This window comes from Zalophus californianus, chromosome 9, assembly GCF_009762305.2.
Source record: "Zalophus californianus isolate mZalCal1 chromosome 9, mZalCal1.pri.v2, whole genome shotgun sequence".
Classification (NCBI taxonomy): domain Eukaryota; kingdom Metazoa; phylum Chordata; class Mammalia; order Carnivora; family Otariidae; genus Zalophus; species Zalophus californianus.
In genome coordinates, this window is record NC_045603.1 from 41,287,758 (window position 1) to 41,305,743 (window position 17,986).

The 17,986-nt window shown below is 35.1% G+C and overlaps 1 protein-coding gene across 2 annotated transcripts in view; it reads right to left on the reverse strand.

The window, feature by feature from the left end:
• Window positions 1–609: 609 nt before the first annotated feature.
• The window catches only part of ZDHHC17 (zinc finger DHHC-type palmitoyltransferase 17), a 93,750-nt gene continuing 76,373 nt past the window's right edge, over window positions 610–17,986 (reverse strand). Inside the window, exons 11-17 of one of the 2 annotated variants that reach the window (XM_027593141.2) lie at window positions 15,496–15,620; window positions 14,358–14,420; window positions 11,540–11,633; window positions 10,406–10,489; window positions 7,704–7,861; window positions 6,504–6,598; window positions 610–3,747 (exon numbers count right to left, since the gene is read on the reverse strand). In XM_027593141.2, coding sequence (XP_027448942.1) covers window positions 3,609–3,747; window positions 6,504–6,598; window positions 7,704–7,861; window positions 10,406–10,489; window positions 11,540–11,633; window positions 14,358–14,420; window positions 15,496–15,620 — 758 coding nt within the window. In that variant the 3' untranslated portion in view covers window positions 610–3,608. The other variant, XM_027593142.2, reaches the window with a different exon arrangement.

Sequence of the window (17,986 nt, forward strand, 5' to 3'; positions counted from 1 at the left end):
GGAAGGGCTGAGGAGGAAGAAAGCACCTGCAATGAAAACTGATGGCTTGCTGTAGAATCTGCTTCATTTTTACACTTGTTCAAAATATTGTTACTTGAATTCTATACAGCTCTGGAGGTATCACTTTAAATATCATAAAATAATTATGAAATGAGTATCAGTCCAATCTGAAAATATTTAATACCACTGGGTTCTCAATTAAACTGTAAACAATGCTCTGAACAGGCAGGAAAGAGTCCCTTCACAAATTTTGCTTTTTAAATTCCCCAATAAAGAAGTTGTCATGCACAGCTTTTCAAAGTAACTGAGATCAATGTTCGATAGGTTTCCTTTTCCAAAATTTCACCACAATGTCTTCAGACAATACTTACATTTAAAACTTGGAGATTCATACAATCCCTGAGCATTCTAATTACTCTATGGAATCCAAATTTTTTTTTTTTTTTAGAGAAAGAGACAGAGAGAGAGAGGCAGAAGGAGAAGCAGGATCCCCGCTGAGCAGGGAGTCCGATGCGGGACTCGATCCCAGGACTCTAGGATCATGACCTGAGCCGAAGGCAGACACTTAACCATCTGAGCCACCCAGGCACCCTGGAATCCAAAATCCTTAAAGAAAAATTTATTCCTTTTATTTAAAAAGTATTAATTACATACACATACATACACACAGAACTGGATATTTTGAAAGAATGCTACCACCTTTTACTTTTGCTAATTTCTAGTCCTGCCATGTGAATCCTAGTTGATCCAGATATAAATACACAGAATAATCTTTTCATACCACAGGTACCACTGCCAGTGTTTCATCAATTTCTTGAAGTGAACTGAGCGAAATAACAAACAAGCACACACTTAAGAGTCAATATTTATTCTGATTAATATTTTACAAAATTTTGACATTTAATTTATGTAAGGAGAGCTAATTTATTAAACACTTTACAGGTTTTTCTTTCCATAGAGTAACATGGTAAGTAGTAAAATAATACTTGGCACAGTTATAAATAAAGAAAATATAAAATAAAAATATCCATAGCTTAAGTATAATGATGCTGTTTTATGCCTATTAATATTTCAAATAAACTCCTGGGAACAACAAAAAATATGAAGAAAAAAAAACCTCCAAGGAAGTAATTCATGTTCAGGGCTGAGAAGTAAGTTGCTATTTGCTAAAAGTATCCAATTAAGCTGATATGAACTATTCCCAGAAGGGTTACCTTCATACACAACTTTAGAACCGGGTTAAGCTGGTTCCACACACAAGACTTACAAAATAAGTAAATAGACGGTACAGTACGCTGCTGCATAGTTGGCTCCTGACCATCTGACCATCTACTGTGAGATGGTTAGTACTAAAGCATTAACATTGCTAATATGTTCTATGTACTTACAGATCTAGAGGACTTTTTCTATTTAACTGAAAGACATCTCTTTTGCACTGAAAAGAATATTGTACCACAAAGAAAGAACATGGTAACAACACTCTTATCCAAACTCTGAGAATACCACCATTGTATTCGACTGTTAATAAAAATGTATTCAATAAAAATTGCAACTGAGTCTTCATGTGAAGTGGCTCAAAATACAAAAAAATTAAAAGAAATTCTAGCCTTTTATAAATAACTTTGAATTTAAAAATTATCTAAAATTTCCCCCAATTAGTAGTCAAAACTAGCAGAGACATTTGTAAAGTTAACCAATTTTTTACATTCTATGACAAAATGGCACAATGCTATTGCCACCCCACACCCATCTCTTCCCTTTTCAAAAATAAAGTACATATGCCAATTTTCTAATATTAAAACACTCAAATACACTAAAGGTAATCTTTTTGATGTGTGACTTATGGTCAAAGAAACTACTATATAAAAATGGTACTTGGAAATACTGAACATCAACTATATACATTTCACTGCTCCTCTTACTAAGGCAAGGGGCGGGTATACCACTAGATTGCTTTAATACCTTTAATCTGCATTTTACAGAGAATACTAATTTTACCAAGCATCAGACATGCAGTGAACTTGCAGGGTATAATGCCTATTAACAGCAATATTGAACATCACTAGAAGCTCATTAGTTATCTCCCTTTTCTTTTTGGTTGGATAAAATGAAATGAGCAGCTTTAAATACACTAACACATAGAGACACAAAGAGAAAACTATTTGATAAATTATTTATATACAGATACACAATCTTTACACTGGTCTAGGATCTGTCAGCAGTCTGACCACCCTTCGCCCACCCTCCCCCAAGCCCATTCCCTCTCACAGGTTTGCCACAGGTTGCTCGAACCACAGTTTGCTACAGCACTTAAGAGGACTAAACCAAGTCTCACTCTGTAAACAATATTTATGGAAGCAGTGACTAATAGTTCACCGTGAGAGTATGGAAATGCTGCAACAAAAATTGATCAGTGCATTACATTTAACAATAAGAAAATCTTTCTGAAATTGTTTCAGACAGCATTAACAAATTTTAAAACATTCAATATTGGGAAAATTGAAATAATCTTGAATATTAAATTCTTTCTGATAGGTCACTTTTTAAAAACCAGAATATACCATTAGCTTTTCTTTTATTCACATGTGCTATATGTACAGAGATCATGCTCCATCTTGAGCTAAACTCCATTATTTTGTCTACATTTTGCAGCTCAGAATTCTAGAAGTATATCCATTTATCTCTATTACTGAGAATTTTGCATTAACTTATTTGTTCTGCCTTGAAATTACCTCAACTCTTAAAAATTGGACTGTCTGCACATCAAATTAAATTCTAATTTAAGCTTTACTGGATAGTATGTGCTAGTATACATTCTATGAGGTGTATCATGCACTTAGTAGGGCTTTTAAGTTTGAACAAAATAACATGACTTACTATACTCATGCAAGTGCTTTATTATCAGACCATAAAACCTCAGAGCAAGGTTACTACAAATTATTTCACTGAACTAGAAATATATCAGCAGATATGTTGCAACAGCTGATGGCAGCTGATAGTGCAACAGCTGATGGCAATAAAATATTATTAGCACATATTTTTGTGAACATTATTTTCTTGTGCCCTTGAAGACATATTACAGTAGATCCCTAATAAAACCACATGATTTTTATCACAGTATTTACATGTACATTCTAAAATGTACATAATACTAGCCTGAATCAATTTAAGACAACTCTCCTGGAATTAAATGCAATAGTCATAGTAGATTGCATCATAAAATTTAGCTGTATACCATAAATTTAGTGTTAGCTAGAATCGAACATTTCTGATCAGTATACCATGTCTGTCACCAGAATAAGTTCACTCTTTATTCATGAAAAATGTTATGAGAACAAAACCAAAACGTTGAGTATGTTGTGAATTCCCACATTAAGAACCATTAAAATTCCTTTTATGATCTTTATTCTTCCCAGAAGTGGCAGTGTGCTCTGTCCATGTTTACTTTTGTTAATAAAAGTGTTGGAAAAAAGACTGTAAAATTCACTGTTAGCCCTACATATAGCATGCTATTGTTCAAAAAATGTGGATTCGAGTGTGAGAGAGACACGGACAGACACAATTTTCAGGCACCACTCAGCAATATGCTTCATAGGATAAAGATGTTGCTACACGAGCTGGTACCCAGATCCTGATATTTGGTCATACTCTATTGTATACTGCCTGGTCCAGTCCACGATAACAGGACGAAAGAGGCCACAGCATCGAAATTCAAAGAAGTCTATAATATTCCTTACACATCCATGGCTAAAACACCCCCCCAACAAAAAGAAAAAGAAAAAGTCTATTAGTACAATAATTTAACATATGAATTTAATATAATTTTGGTGTTAAATGTATTTTTTTCTAAACTTAAAAGCTCAGTTTACTTGCCAGAAAGAACCTGTTTATAACTCTATAAGATATACATGCATTCGTGGTTCTTCACAGCTCTGCCGACACTAATTTTTCTTCTCTCTTTTGCTAATTTAATGGGTTACACAATGATATTTTAAAGTTATTCAAATCTGCATTTCTTTCATTCCTGTGTCATATGTAATTTTTGATAAAACCTTTCCTTGATGGGTGGCTCTTTGGCAAGGAGACAAACTATATCCAAAATTGAGAAAGTAAAACACAAAATAATTATAAATAGCATGAAGCTGGCAATGTATCTCAAAGTAACAATTTAAGAAAGGGTATGTCACGGATAAGTTCAGGGAATTTTAGGACTTCAAGAACACCTCTGGAAAAGCAGTCACAGTTTTACATTTTATATAATAATTATGCCTATGGAAGAATTCTCAAAATTACCCAAATGACTCCTTTATTTTTGCTTTTATTTAAAAGTTTGTATGCTTTCCAGAAGCATGCAATAATTAATAGCATTACAAAAGCTTGAAGGTAGTAGCCAAGTAGTTTGAGTAAAACTCAAAAGTTTTAAATATTTCATTATTTCATTAGGAAGCTCTACTCAGCATCAAACAAAATGTAAGATTAAATATATATATTTAAAATATGAATGAATAGGACAATCTCTTCAATAAAAGGTGTTGGGAAAACTGGACAGCCAAGTGCAAAAAAATGAAACTGGACCACTATTCTACACCACACACAAAAATTAATTCAAAATGGATTCAAGACTTGAATGCAAGATTCAAAACCATAGAGCTGTTAGAAGAAAACCCGTGGTAAGCTCCTTGACATGGGTCTTGGCGGTGAAATTTTTAATATGACACCAGAAACAAAGGCAACAAATGCAAAATAAACAAGTCAGATTATATCAAAATAGAAAGGTTCTGTACAGAAACCATCAACAAAATGAAAAGGCAGCCTACTGAATGGGAAAGAATTTGTGCAGATCATATATCCAATAAGGGATTAATATCCAAAATATATAAAGAACTCATACAACTCAAAAAAATTCAATTAGACAATGGGCAGAAGATCTGAAGAGACATTTTTCCAAAGATATACAGATGGCCAACAGATACATGAAAAGATGCTCAATATCACTAATCTTCAAGGAAATGCAAATCAAACTCACAATGAGATAGCACCTCATACCTGTTAGAATGGCTATTACCAAGAAGACAAAAAATAACAGGTGTTGGTGAGGATGTGGAGAAAAGGGAACCCTTGTGCACTATTGGTGGGAGGGTAAACTGGTGTAGCCACTAGGAAAACAGTATGAAGTCCTCAAAAAAATTAAAGATGGTACTACAATATCATCCAGCAATTCCAATTCTAGGTATTTCTCCAAAAAAAAAAACCTCTCAAAAAATAAAAAAAGGAACAAACAGAAAAACGCACTCTAACTCGAAAAGATACATGCACCGCCACGTTCACTTCAGCATTATTTACAACAGCCAAGACATGGAAACAACCTAAGCATCCATCAATGGATCAATGGGTAAAGAAAATGTGGTATGTATGTGTATGTGTACACACATACACACACATGAACACACAGAGAGAGACTATTATTCAGCCATAAAAAAGGAGATCTTGCCATTTGTTACAACAGGAATCGACTTTGAGGGCATTATGCTAAGTGAAATAAATTAGAAAGATAAAGACAAAAACCATATAATCTCACTTATATATGGAATCTGAACAAACAAGCAAAACCAAACTCATAGACAGAGAGAATAAATTGGTGGTTGCCAGAGCCTGAGGGTGGGGGTGTGGGTGAAATGGGTGAAGGGAGTCAAAAAGTACAAACTTACAAAATTAGTAAGTCATGGGGATACAATGAACAGCACTGTGACTATTATTAATAATACTCTGTTGCATACTTGAAAGCTGCCAAGACACATCTTAAAAGTTCTCATCACAAGAAAAAAAAATTCTTTGGTGACAAATGTTAATCAGATTTATCGTGTGGGTCATTCTGCAATATACACAAATACTGAATCATTATGCTGTACATCTGAAATTAATATGATATTATATGTCAATTATACCTCAATTTAAAAAAGGAAAAATAAATCCGTGCATGGAAATTTTTGTGTCATGCAGAGGGCAAATAAAATAATTCAAACTGAAAAGCAGCTGCCCTAGAGTCTAGAAAATTTCCCTAAATATGAATTTCAATTGACTGTATTTTTAAAATCATATTTTAACTCTGTGGATACATTCATTTATCAATGAAAATTTGTAGAAACTTATGGCAATATTAAAGCTGTATGTTAATGTATAATACATGTTTATACTAAATGTTAGTAGGTCAACAGAGTTTGGATTGTGCAACTAAGAAAAAAATGTCATAAATTTATATATAGTTAATGTGATGAATTTTAAAGTTTTTAAGTTTAAAATTTTAACCAATGCTATGTCTGGCAGAAAGCTTAGAATTCAGTAAGATTTATAAGCTATTTTACATATTGCTAAGCAAAAGAAATATTCCCTGTTTCATATCCTATTGACATACTTAAAGATGGTATTTCTCTTTGATGTATTCACTAGATATTTGCTAAGTTATATGCCAAAATAAAATACTAAATTTATAAACATGTACGTACTTGAATGGGCTTTCAATAGATGTTGTTGTGACTTTAAAGTGCTTGTATCTTCTGGCATTCATTCTTTCATTTGTAGTAATACCTAAACATGATATCTAAGAGGTAAGAGAAAGCAAACCATTAACTCTCTCTGATGTAAAGTAAGTATTAATGTAAAATAAGTTAATTCTCAAGAGGACCAGGATGGAGAGAAAAATGATGAAGTTTGTTTTTGCTTTTCCATTAGGAGATCATCAAGCTAGTGTACATGATATCACTTTTACTCTTGTGAAAAGTAGCCAGTTAAACAGGAAAAATGTTTAAAAAAACAGGTTATCTGGGGACGCCTGGGTGGCTCAGTCGTTAAGCGTCTGCCTTCGGCTTAGGTCATGATCCCAGGGTCCTGGGATCGAGTCCCGCATCGGGCTCCCTGCTCAGCGGGGAGCCTGCTTCTCCCTCTGCCTCTGTCTCTCTCTCTCTGTCTCTCATGAATAAATAAATAAAATCTTTAAAAAAAAATAAAAAATAAAAATAAAAAACAGGTTATCTGGCATTGTGCATGGGGAGAGATGGACATTATGTACACAGACCACCTCTCCATCAGCCCCTTAAAAATTGAGCTTTTAAAAAAAATCCTTAATTAAAAAAAGGTTCCTGAATAAATACTGATATTTGTAGGTAATAAAACATTACTAATAAACACAAAACTAATGCCATCATTGATCTAAGCTTACACCTATATCCAACTGGATATATCTGAATCAGGAACAACAGAAATAAGTTCTGTCAAAAGTAGTACTGAAAATTCAGGGGTGCCTGGGTGGCTCAGTCAGTTAAATGTCTGCCTTTGGCTCAGCTCATGAGCTCAGGATCCTGGGATCGAGCCCCACATGGGGCAGGGAGCCTGCTTCTCCTTCTCCCTCTCCCCCCTGCTTGTTCTCTCTCTCTCTGTCAAATAAATTTTTAAAATAAAAAAAAAAAATCAAAATGTAAGAACAAAGTTCATATCATAATGAGAGGGGGAAGGGAAGTGGAAGGTAGAAAGGAAAAAAGAAAAGAAGTAAACGTAAAGAAAATAAAGGAAGAGTAAGTAAATTGAAAATTTTAATCTTTGAAAAGCAGAAGTGGTTAGAAAGAGAATGCATTATCTTTTCACAATGAATGAAGTGTTAAGAGTTTTCAGTTAGCACACTGAAGAACCGATCATATACTTGCACATACCTGGTACATCTGACACATGAGTAATACAGCCACCCACATGAAATGAAAAACACTGTTCAGAAACATCCAAAACATCCAAGGTGAACATGTAGCAATTTGAGTAATATATGTCCAAAATCCATCCTTGGTGTAAGTGGTCTCACAGTGGAGTCCCCAGTCTAAAATGAGAACAGAAGGTTCACATTTACTCAGTAATCATCCAACCACTTCACAAAGGCATCTGCAGTAGGCACCACTTAGAAGCCATGATCCAAAAGTCTACATTTAGCCAATGACTTTGAATGCAATTTTTTTATACTCTTAAATAACCCCATAATTAGTGAAAAATTAGTATATAATTAGTGTATAGTGAAAAAACACAGTAAAGACAGAAATGGAAAAAGCACCAATCTTAAAAAAAAAAATACTACTGTACTTTAACAATACAGTTTTTATTTGATTGGTCTTACATACAATAGTTAATATTACCTCTATACAAGATAAAATGATATGTATATAAGTGAAATTTTTTTGGGTGGGTGGTACGTATAACAGAACAAGATCACCTTGGTGAGGGAGGGCTTTTTCCAAAACAAAAATCTCTTCTTTTAGAGCTGCTGCCATAAAAAAACTACTGTTGTTAGCGGGAACTACAGCTGTTCATGGGAACTACGGCTGTTAGCGGGAACTACAGTTGTTAGCGAGAACTTCGGCTGTTAGTGGGAACTACAGTTGTTAGCGAGAACTTTGGCTGTTAGCGGGACCTACTGTTGTTAGCGGAAACTACAGCTGTTAGCAGGAACTACGGGCGTTAGCGGGAACTTCGGCCGTTAGTGGGAACTACTGTTGTTAGCGGGAATTTCGGCCATTAGCGGGAACTTCGGCCGTTAGCGGGAACTACGGCCGTTAGCAGGAACTTCGGCTGTTAGTGGGAACTACTGTTAGCAAGAACTTCGGCCGTTAGCAGGAACTTCGGCTGTTAGCGGGAACTACGGCCACTAGCGGGAACTATGGCCATTAGCGGGAACTACGGCTGTTAGTGGGAACTACTGTTAGCAAGAACTTCGGCCGTTAGCAGGAACTTCGGCCGTTAGCGGGAACTACGGCCGTTAGCAAGAACTTCGGCTGTTAGCGGGAACTACTGTTAGCAAGAACTACGGCTATTAGTGGGGATTATGGATGTTAGTGGGAACCACGGCTGTTAGCGAGAACTTCAGCTATTAGCGGGAACTCAGGCCGTTAGTGGTAGCTATGGCTGTTAGCGGGAACTACTGTTGTTAGCGGGAACTTCGGCTGTTAGCGGGAACTTCGGCTGTTAGCGGGAACTACGGCCGCTAGCGGGAACTATGGCCATTAGCGGGAACTACGGCTGTTAGTGGGAACTACTGTTAGCAAGAACTTCGGCCGTTAGCAGGAACTTCGGCTGTTAGCGGGAACTACGGCTGTTAGCGAGAACTTCGGCTGTTAGTGGGAACTACTGTTAGCAAGAACTACGGCTATTAGCGGGAATTATGGATGTTAGTGGGAACCACGGCTGTTAGCGAGAACTATGGCTGTTAGCGAGAACTATGGCTGTTAGCGGAAACTACGGCTATTAGCGGGAACTACTGTTAGCCAAGAACTTGGGCGTTAGCGGGAACTTCGGCTGTTAGCGGGAACTATGGCTGTTAGCGAGAACTTCGGCTGTTAGCGGGAACTTCGGCTGTTAGCGAGAACTTCGGCTGTTAGCGAGAACTTCGGCTGTTAGTGGGAACTACTGTTAGCAAGAACTACGGCTATTAGCGGGAATTATGGATGTTAGTGGGAACCACGGCTGTTAGCGAGAACTTCGGCTGTTAGCAGGAACTTCCGCTGTTAGCGGGAACTACTGTTAGCAAGAACTTTGGCTGTTAGCGGGAACTTCGGCTGTTAGCGGGAACTACTGTTGTTAGCAGGCCCATGTGCTTCCTCAGGTTTGTTGGGCCAGAAACTAAGTTAAGATCTTTGACCAAATCTTTCTCTCTCTTAATCTATATTTCAGAAAGTAGCCTTTTTCATTAGGGCAATAACAGACATTATTTTTAATATGTCTGAAAACAGGAGGGCTAGGAAATCATCCTTCCACAACTTATTTTTAAGTCAGGATTTAATACATATTCATGCTAAGTACCACCAAGCCCTGAAGCATTGTAACTAATACCTTCATTTAAACTCTTCTCAAATCATGTTCTCAATGCATAAAAATCCATCATTGCCCTTATACCCATATGATCAAGTGAATGACAACTTATTCCTAAAAAAGTATCTTCTAACACCTTTTAATACTAATAGGCAATAATTACACCTTACTTTTTGAAATATTTCAAGTTCTGTGTGAAGTTAACTGCATTTTCCCAGCTGTTTGATACTAAAGAGCAACTAGCATAGTCACAAAATCTGTAAGCTACTAGAGTAAAGCAAGCATGTGATGTGAAAAATGTTGGTGTATTTTACCCAGAAGCATTTCAAAGCCTATTAAACCATCAAAGGACACACATATTAAAACATAGCTAACTGATAATTCTGTTGCTTATACTGTATGTTGAACACATTTACAGTTCTACATCTGTTCTTTTCTTTATGCTTCATTGCAATAAGGTGCCCCAGACCATAATTTTTAGTTAAAAGACTTGTCGTTATCATATTTTGTTAATATGGTAAGCAAAAGCACACATTTAAGAAAGTAAAAAGCTAACTGTACTCACAAGAAATACAACCATAAATCATCCAGCAGATCATAAAAAGCAAGAAGAATAGGTAGCCCATAAAGTATCTATGGTTGCCTGCACCTAAAGAACAACACAGAAGCAATTTTTTCAGCTAAGAAAAAACAACTGGAAATGCGCCTTTTGGGGATGGGGGTAAAGGAATGCCATGAATGATACAATCTGGACAATAATGATAAACATTATTTATTTTATAAAATGTTCTTCAGGAAAATAAATGTTTTAATAAGTCTTAAAATAAGGGTGCCTGGGTGGCTCAGTCAGTTAAGTGTCTGCCTTCCGCTCAGGTCACAATCTCAGGGTCCTGGAATTGAGTCCCACATCCGGCTCCCTGCTTCTCCCTCTCCTCCCCCCACTTGTGCTCTCTCTCTCTCTCTCAAATAAAAAAATGTTTTTAAAAAGAAGTCTTAAAATAAGAATGTTTATAACTACAAAAATGTGATGACTGCAATGACATTGATTCTGAAGTCACATCCCAATGAACCAAATGAATCACAACTTTGAGTTTTTAACCTACTGTTTGCTTTGTGAGGTTTAAAATAACCTATTTTATCTTTACTTTTATAAACTTTATAATCCAACTTTTTAAAGGCTTCTCCCCAACAGTCATGCAATCTCTGCCATGTTTCCCTGTTGTCACCTCATAAAAACCCAGGGTCATCTCTCAGACCACTTAGTTCACCTCCTCAGACCACACCACTCTTGAACACTAAGGTATATAGAGTTTTTATCTGTCGTTCCTCTCTGCTTCTGTACACAACATTCTTCCAAATATTTTTATTGCCTTAACTTTTTCCACTTTAACTAAAAAGCAATACTGTCTCTGCATCCTTATTGATTCCACTATTATCCAATAAAGAAAACAGGAAAGAACAGGCACCAGAAAGAAATGATAGAGAAATGTCAATCTTTTCTAGACACTGATTTTATAACTTTCCCCCCTCTCTTTCTCACAACTGAGTTGCTGTTTGTCAACCAGAAGATTAACTGGGGGCAGGGCTATAGTAGAGTGTAGGAATGAAGTTTCTACCATCTACTTTAATACTGTACTTCATTAGTTATCTAGAATAACTTAAATGAACAATGCACTTAGAAATTATTAATAAAACTTACCTACACAGTTACCCACCCATGGGCAATGATGATCAAATTTTGCTATGCAGCGGTTGCACACACCACAATGTTTGGACCTCACTGGTTTCCGTATCTGTTAATAAGCATTTTAAAAGATTACGAAAGGCACTACACCGAAGAAAGGAAAGCTGAACACTGATTTTCTCAAAATACAATTATGAAGAAAACAAAACTATATTTCCAGAGGCATAAAATAAAACAAAAACCACTACTGTTTTGTTAAATGAGATTTTAACTGCAACACAAAAGATAAAAAGGACAAGCCTACTGTGGAATATAAATGCCTAAGAGTGGGGTAGAACCATCACTTTACAAAACTAATTAAGACTCAAAGACCAATTTGCTGTTGTGATGAATGGTACTGTATTTAATTCACACCCCTCAAGTCTCTGAATAATAAAAACATCACTCTCCAGGCTTCTAAATGAAAAGTTATTGTGATTAATGGTCATGATACTGGTTCTTGTTTAACGAAATGAAATTGTTCCTTAGTAAAAGGAAGGCCAAATTAGAAGTGAATAACAGCAGCTTTTAAAATTCAAAATCATTAATAAAATGTCTTCCCAAAGGTAACAAATCCAACAAAAACCAGTAAGTGTACACACATCTTTCTCTTTCCCTGGCTCCTGAAATCTCAGATTAAGGTACAACATCTCTGCTGAACTTCATGACCCATCTAAGAAAGTACACCATGCTTAGCAAATTTAGGTAGTCCCTATTACTTCAAAAACATAAAATATATTCATTATTCAGCTCCTGACAGGCAATAAAGAATTCATGTTTATGATGCCTTACTGTTTTAGGTGTTGCGAAATGTTTCACTCTATATTACTCTGAATCAGCCAAGTGAATAAAGAACTCATTATTGATCTTTGAAGGGGTGCTCGTCCTAATGCTGGATACACGACAAGAGCTAGTTATTAACCCATGCCAGAAACAAAATTTATAACATCCTTCATTGGTGTTTCAATAAAAGCAATGCCGTTTCTCCACCAGTTTGTATAAGGTTATATATCATTCTGAGGCACTAAGAAAAAGCACAGGTTGACTATGCAGTCCTTACACATACTAAAATGATCTGTGGGCTCTTTAAAGGGTCACTTATTCTTTACCACAGATAGGAAACTACATTTATTTAGGAGAAAGAAGAAGGATGTATTAAACAAATCTTATCTCCACTTCCAACCCTCAACTATACTTGCCCTTTGGGCAATACTTGTCAGTGAATTCTCAACAAAGATTGACACAAGGCTCCTGAGCATGAGAGGCTCCTCGGTTCACTTACAGAGTAATTCATTTTTAGGAAATTCTGAAAATTCTGATTTACATATGGCTTCTTAGGGACCTGTCTTTTTATCAAAGGGAAGGATACCCACATAATGACAAATACCTCTGCCAATTTGAATTATTTTATAATTGGATATGCTCTTTTCTTTACAACACCGAATTATCTATCCAGAAGTACACGGCTTACAATAATATAATAAAACATTTATGCTAGAATGATAAAAAGTCTTGTTCTTGCCATCGGATATTTATTTAACAGTGAAACCATACTGAGTGACTCTATAAAGAATTTGTTTGCCGCATGGCAAACATATCAGCAATGCATACTTGGCTTTGTGGAATGGAATAATATGTCCAGAGAACAGCAGAATACAAAACTGTTCTGAACATTAGGGTGCCAATCCTGTAAATTAACCATTTGTAAAGCACAGAAACAAAAACCTTTTTAAAGAATGCTTGAAAATTCAAAAGAATCTAGTCAGCACCTTAAAGTTGCTACCAAAAGTAAAGCATTATACATTTTGAATATTCAAAATTGTAACTGTTTGGTTAAGGAATGGAATGTTAGGTGGAACAACTTAAACAATCTGTAGAGTTAAGAGCTCCATTTCAAAGACTTATTCCAGGATCCCAAACTAAGTCAATTCTCTTGTTGTTATTTACATGTTAAGACATTAGTTCAGTGATAGTGTATAACTTAAAAGTATAAAAGGACATTTAGTTTCATGGATGATTTAGGGATTATTTCCATGTAGGAAAACATGGTTTAACACTGTGGCGACCTATATATTTTTTCAAGAACTAATTATAAAAATTAGCAGAAAATAATTAAAACACAAAACAGTATTATTCTGTAGAAATTTGCTATCTATAATAACACAAATAATGTATTACTATACCTGATTCCATAAGTAAATGCTATTTAATTTCATTTATACCTTTTTTTATGTCCTGAAGATGACAACTTTTAATATCAATGATATAATAGTGCTCAAAGTTCCATAAATCCTCTAAGACAAAGAGGTAACTACTCAAACCGAACCATTTTAGAGGCCATGCTGTCTTAAGTTAGCTAACAGATTTTCCCAATGTGACCTCTAAATATAAGAAAATTTTTTCTTAAAATGCCTAGAAAAACAATATTAGGGAAGCATAATGAACCTTTGATTTTTAAATATTTTATTACTTAGTTTTTTCTTTGTTGAGTTATATTAAAAAAGAAAGAGAGATTAAGGATGAATACGAAAGAATGGTACGTTGAATCAGAAGTACAGTCAAGGTCCACCATCGGGGGAACAAGCACATTGGGAGGAGACATCTTTTTACCATCTTTCTCCTTACACTATGGTCTAAAAGGAATGTCGCCGGGGGTGGGGGGGGGGGTGGGGGGGGGTGGGGAGGGCATGAAATGTGCTCAGCAGAAGAAAGTGTTCTTGTTCCCCACCCCTTCTATGCTATGCCACTGCTATGCGAAGAGGAGAGAGGGTAGAATAAAGAAAAAAAATACTACCAAACAGGTACTGCAGAATATACTGAGGTCCAGACTTCCTGTCTCTGCAAGTTCAACTATTGTCTGTGAATTAAAAATATATATATATATTTTATTCAAAACTGAACAATGTTCACCAACTATAGTGCCATCAATATGAATCAATAAACATGATGTTCATTTTTAATTAACCAATGTTTTCTGCTCAGAATAAAATCTTTTAGTTACTTCTGCTATTTTATTATAATATGAATATAGAAATTTTATTTCTTGGGTATATGAAAATGCAACTCTAAACTTAGGGGAATACTCCTCTGAAAATAAAACTAAGTTACCTACCCTAAGAACTGGTCTGTATAGGTTTTGATGACTAAGACATGAAAATAAACTTAAGTTCAGTAAAGAACTTAATCTTCCGAACTGGATTATGACTAAGAAAACCTAGCAAACCAATTAGTAGTAATGTCTGAAGAATACGGTAAACATAAGGATAGCAATCTCTATGCGGGCTAGAAAAGGGGGGATTAGACCCTAGGAATTGAATTTGCTACTGTTTTAGTTTATTGTGGACAGTAATAATTCATCAGGATTTGTTTTGTTTTCGGAGACTGGATAAAATAGCTCTTAACATAGTTTAACTGCCTCCAGTCTAATCTAATTCTCTACTTATAGGACACCTTAGGGTTGTAAATTTCGTTTCCTAAAGTACCTGGGCTTTAGATAAGGGAGGCCCTGGATTTTACATATATATACACACACACATATATTTGTTATTGAACACACACATAAATATGTTATTGAAACATAATATCTGAACTATCAACCAGTTTACTGACCTTCCAGTCATTTAATAAACACTTACTGAATTCATATTATTTGCTGAGGGTTTTCATAGATGTTTAAAATGCTGTACTCATCCCTCAAAGCAATCACAGTTCTTATACAGGAGAGAAACATGAAATTTTAAAATGTCATGAAAGTGTAAGGATAGGCATTCAGGAGTACCAAGGGTGAGCAACAACTATGCATAATCTCAATTTGGTTTGAAACTTCTTTATGTTCTAAAAGATAGTTTCTTTCTTCGTACTCTAATATCTGGTATAAATACTGATAATTTGGCAATTAAACACATATAACTAGTTAGATTCTATCTTGCTACCTTTTTCTTTTGTTCTTCTGTAGCTTTAATAATCCCTGGATCTGATTTCCAAGATTTTCCAAAATTGTAGAAAAGTGCAACACTATTGGCAAGGAATGGAAGATGGATAAATAAAAAGTTGAGATGTGCCTGAAGTTAAGGAATCTAAAGAAGCAATGATAAATGAGTTACTATCATAGGTAAACTTATAATCTGTAAAATTTTATCACACACACAGACACACACACACACACACACACACACACACACACACGGGAACACCAAGAAAAAAATACAAGTTGATTTATCTATTATTACATCAAAATAAATATGCTTCTAAATATTCATAACTGAATATAGAAAGTAAAAATGTGATTTCTTTACAAACTTTAAATCATGTAGGATAAGCTTTCTGACACTTTAAAAAAGTCAGTAATGCATTAAAAATTCAGTGAATACATTATTTTTAAATGATCATTATTTCTTCTGATCAAAAATGAAGGGACTTCTCATGTTCAAAGTTATTAACATATTACTTTATCTATATGCATTAAAGTCTTTATATATCCACCACTTAAGATACCACACCTAGGTATTTAAAAAAGACTGCTTTTAAATTCTCTCCATTGCCTTTTTGGATACATTCAAATTGACCCTAATTTTAGAAAAATATTCATAAACTTGCTTTAAACAGAAGTTTCTATGTTAACATTTTTTCTACCTAATGAAAATATAAGAAATGCACTAGGCTTTATAAATATAAATGAGGAATCAAAAACTACTTAACACTAAGAAAAATAATGTTGCTAGAGCAACACATTTCTGAGGCACAAAATATCTGAAATACTCAAATACTATTTTCAAGACTTTATGCAGGTACAATTATCAACAGCTAAAAATCTCTTGAGAATAAAGCTGGGTAAAATGTACATGCAAAGAATACTGAACTCTGGTATTTTTCAGGAGCAGGACCTTTATACACTCTAAGTTTGAAAAGGTGCTAACATGTAAATAGCTCAGGTTCTTAAAGCCTGGATTAAATTTGCAAGGGGGCTAAACAGCAGCTCAAGAAATGACTACAGATTTAAAAGGCATAGGATATTCAACAACTAAATATCAGATGAACTTACAGAATTTCTTTGCTTGATCTTTAAAGGTAAAGAGATTAGATATCTTTAAATGGTAATTTGAACTTAGCTTTAGTAATAGGTCACACCAGTTAATTTTTTAAATTTACAAACAAAAATTTACAAACTCTCCACAAATGGCATGGTTGTTTTTTGTAAAGGTTTAAAACAACCTTTCTTCCCCCTATAAATCAGAAAACACTAAAAAGTATAAAGGCAAAAACAATACCTCCACAACCCAGGGACAATTTCTTTTATACTCGGTATTCTGCATTTTTAATAATTGAGATCATAGTGTTTTTATGAACATCAGTAAAACAACACCTATTAATCAACTATATGCCATTTAATCTGCACAAAAACTCTATCCCCATGTTACAGATGACAAACCTGAGACAGAAGTTAACTAAATAGTCCAAAGTGGCAGACTAAATTAAAGGTAGAGCAGCTATTAAAATCCAGGCTCTTTTTACCTGTGCTATCCTGCCTCTCCAATGCACTCAGCAGAAGATACTGGGTCCTTAGATATTATGAGAACAACATCTTTGGGTATGACCATACTTAAGGCTTGATGTATATTTTTGTACTGTCAGATTATTTCCAGAAAGATACACCAATTTAAAATCCCACTAACATCACATATTGCTTGACTACTACATTTTCATCAGCTTTGAGCAAAGAAGAGTTGTCAATTTTAGAAGCAAAAGAAACCTTATTTTATTGTCTTAATTTGTATTTGTTTTTATGTTTAAATAGTCCTCCAATTAGATAAAGAAGAAGTATGTGTCATCAATGTTTTCATTTAAATGTTTATGGAATCCTTTTTTACATTTAACTCTTTAATCTACTTGGATGTTATTTTGATGCTTGCTGTGAACTGCAGCTCTAACTTAACCACAATACCCAAAAAAACAAAACAAAAATAGCAAATCAAATGAATCAACTGTCTGCAAAATACCAGCAACAACTTCAGAAAGGGGACAAGCCGCACTCTACCATAAAGTTCAACTGGAGGTCAAGAAAAGACAACTCTGGTAAGGCAAGCTGCCTGGGGTAGTTGTTAATCCCACCTCCACTTGTACGAACAGTATGGAAAATGCAGATGAGAAGATAAAGTCAGAATTCTCATCAGTCCCACCTGGCCCTCTGCTGTGGACTGAATCATGCCCCACTCCCTAACCCCCCCACCCAAATTCATAGAAGCTCTAACCTCTAATGTGACTATTTCTGGAAATGGAGTCTCTAGGTGGTAATTAAGGTTAAATGAGGTCATAAGGGTAGGACCCTAATCCAACAGGATTGTGACTGTGTAAGATTTAAGAGGAAGAAAGAAATCTCACTCTCTCCCCCTGCTATGTGGGACACAGGGAGGAGGTGGCTACAGG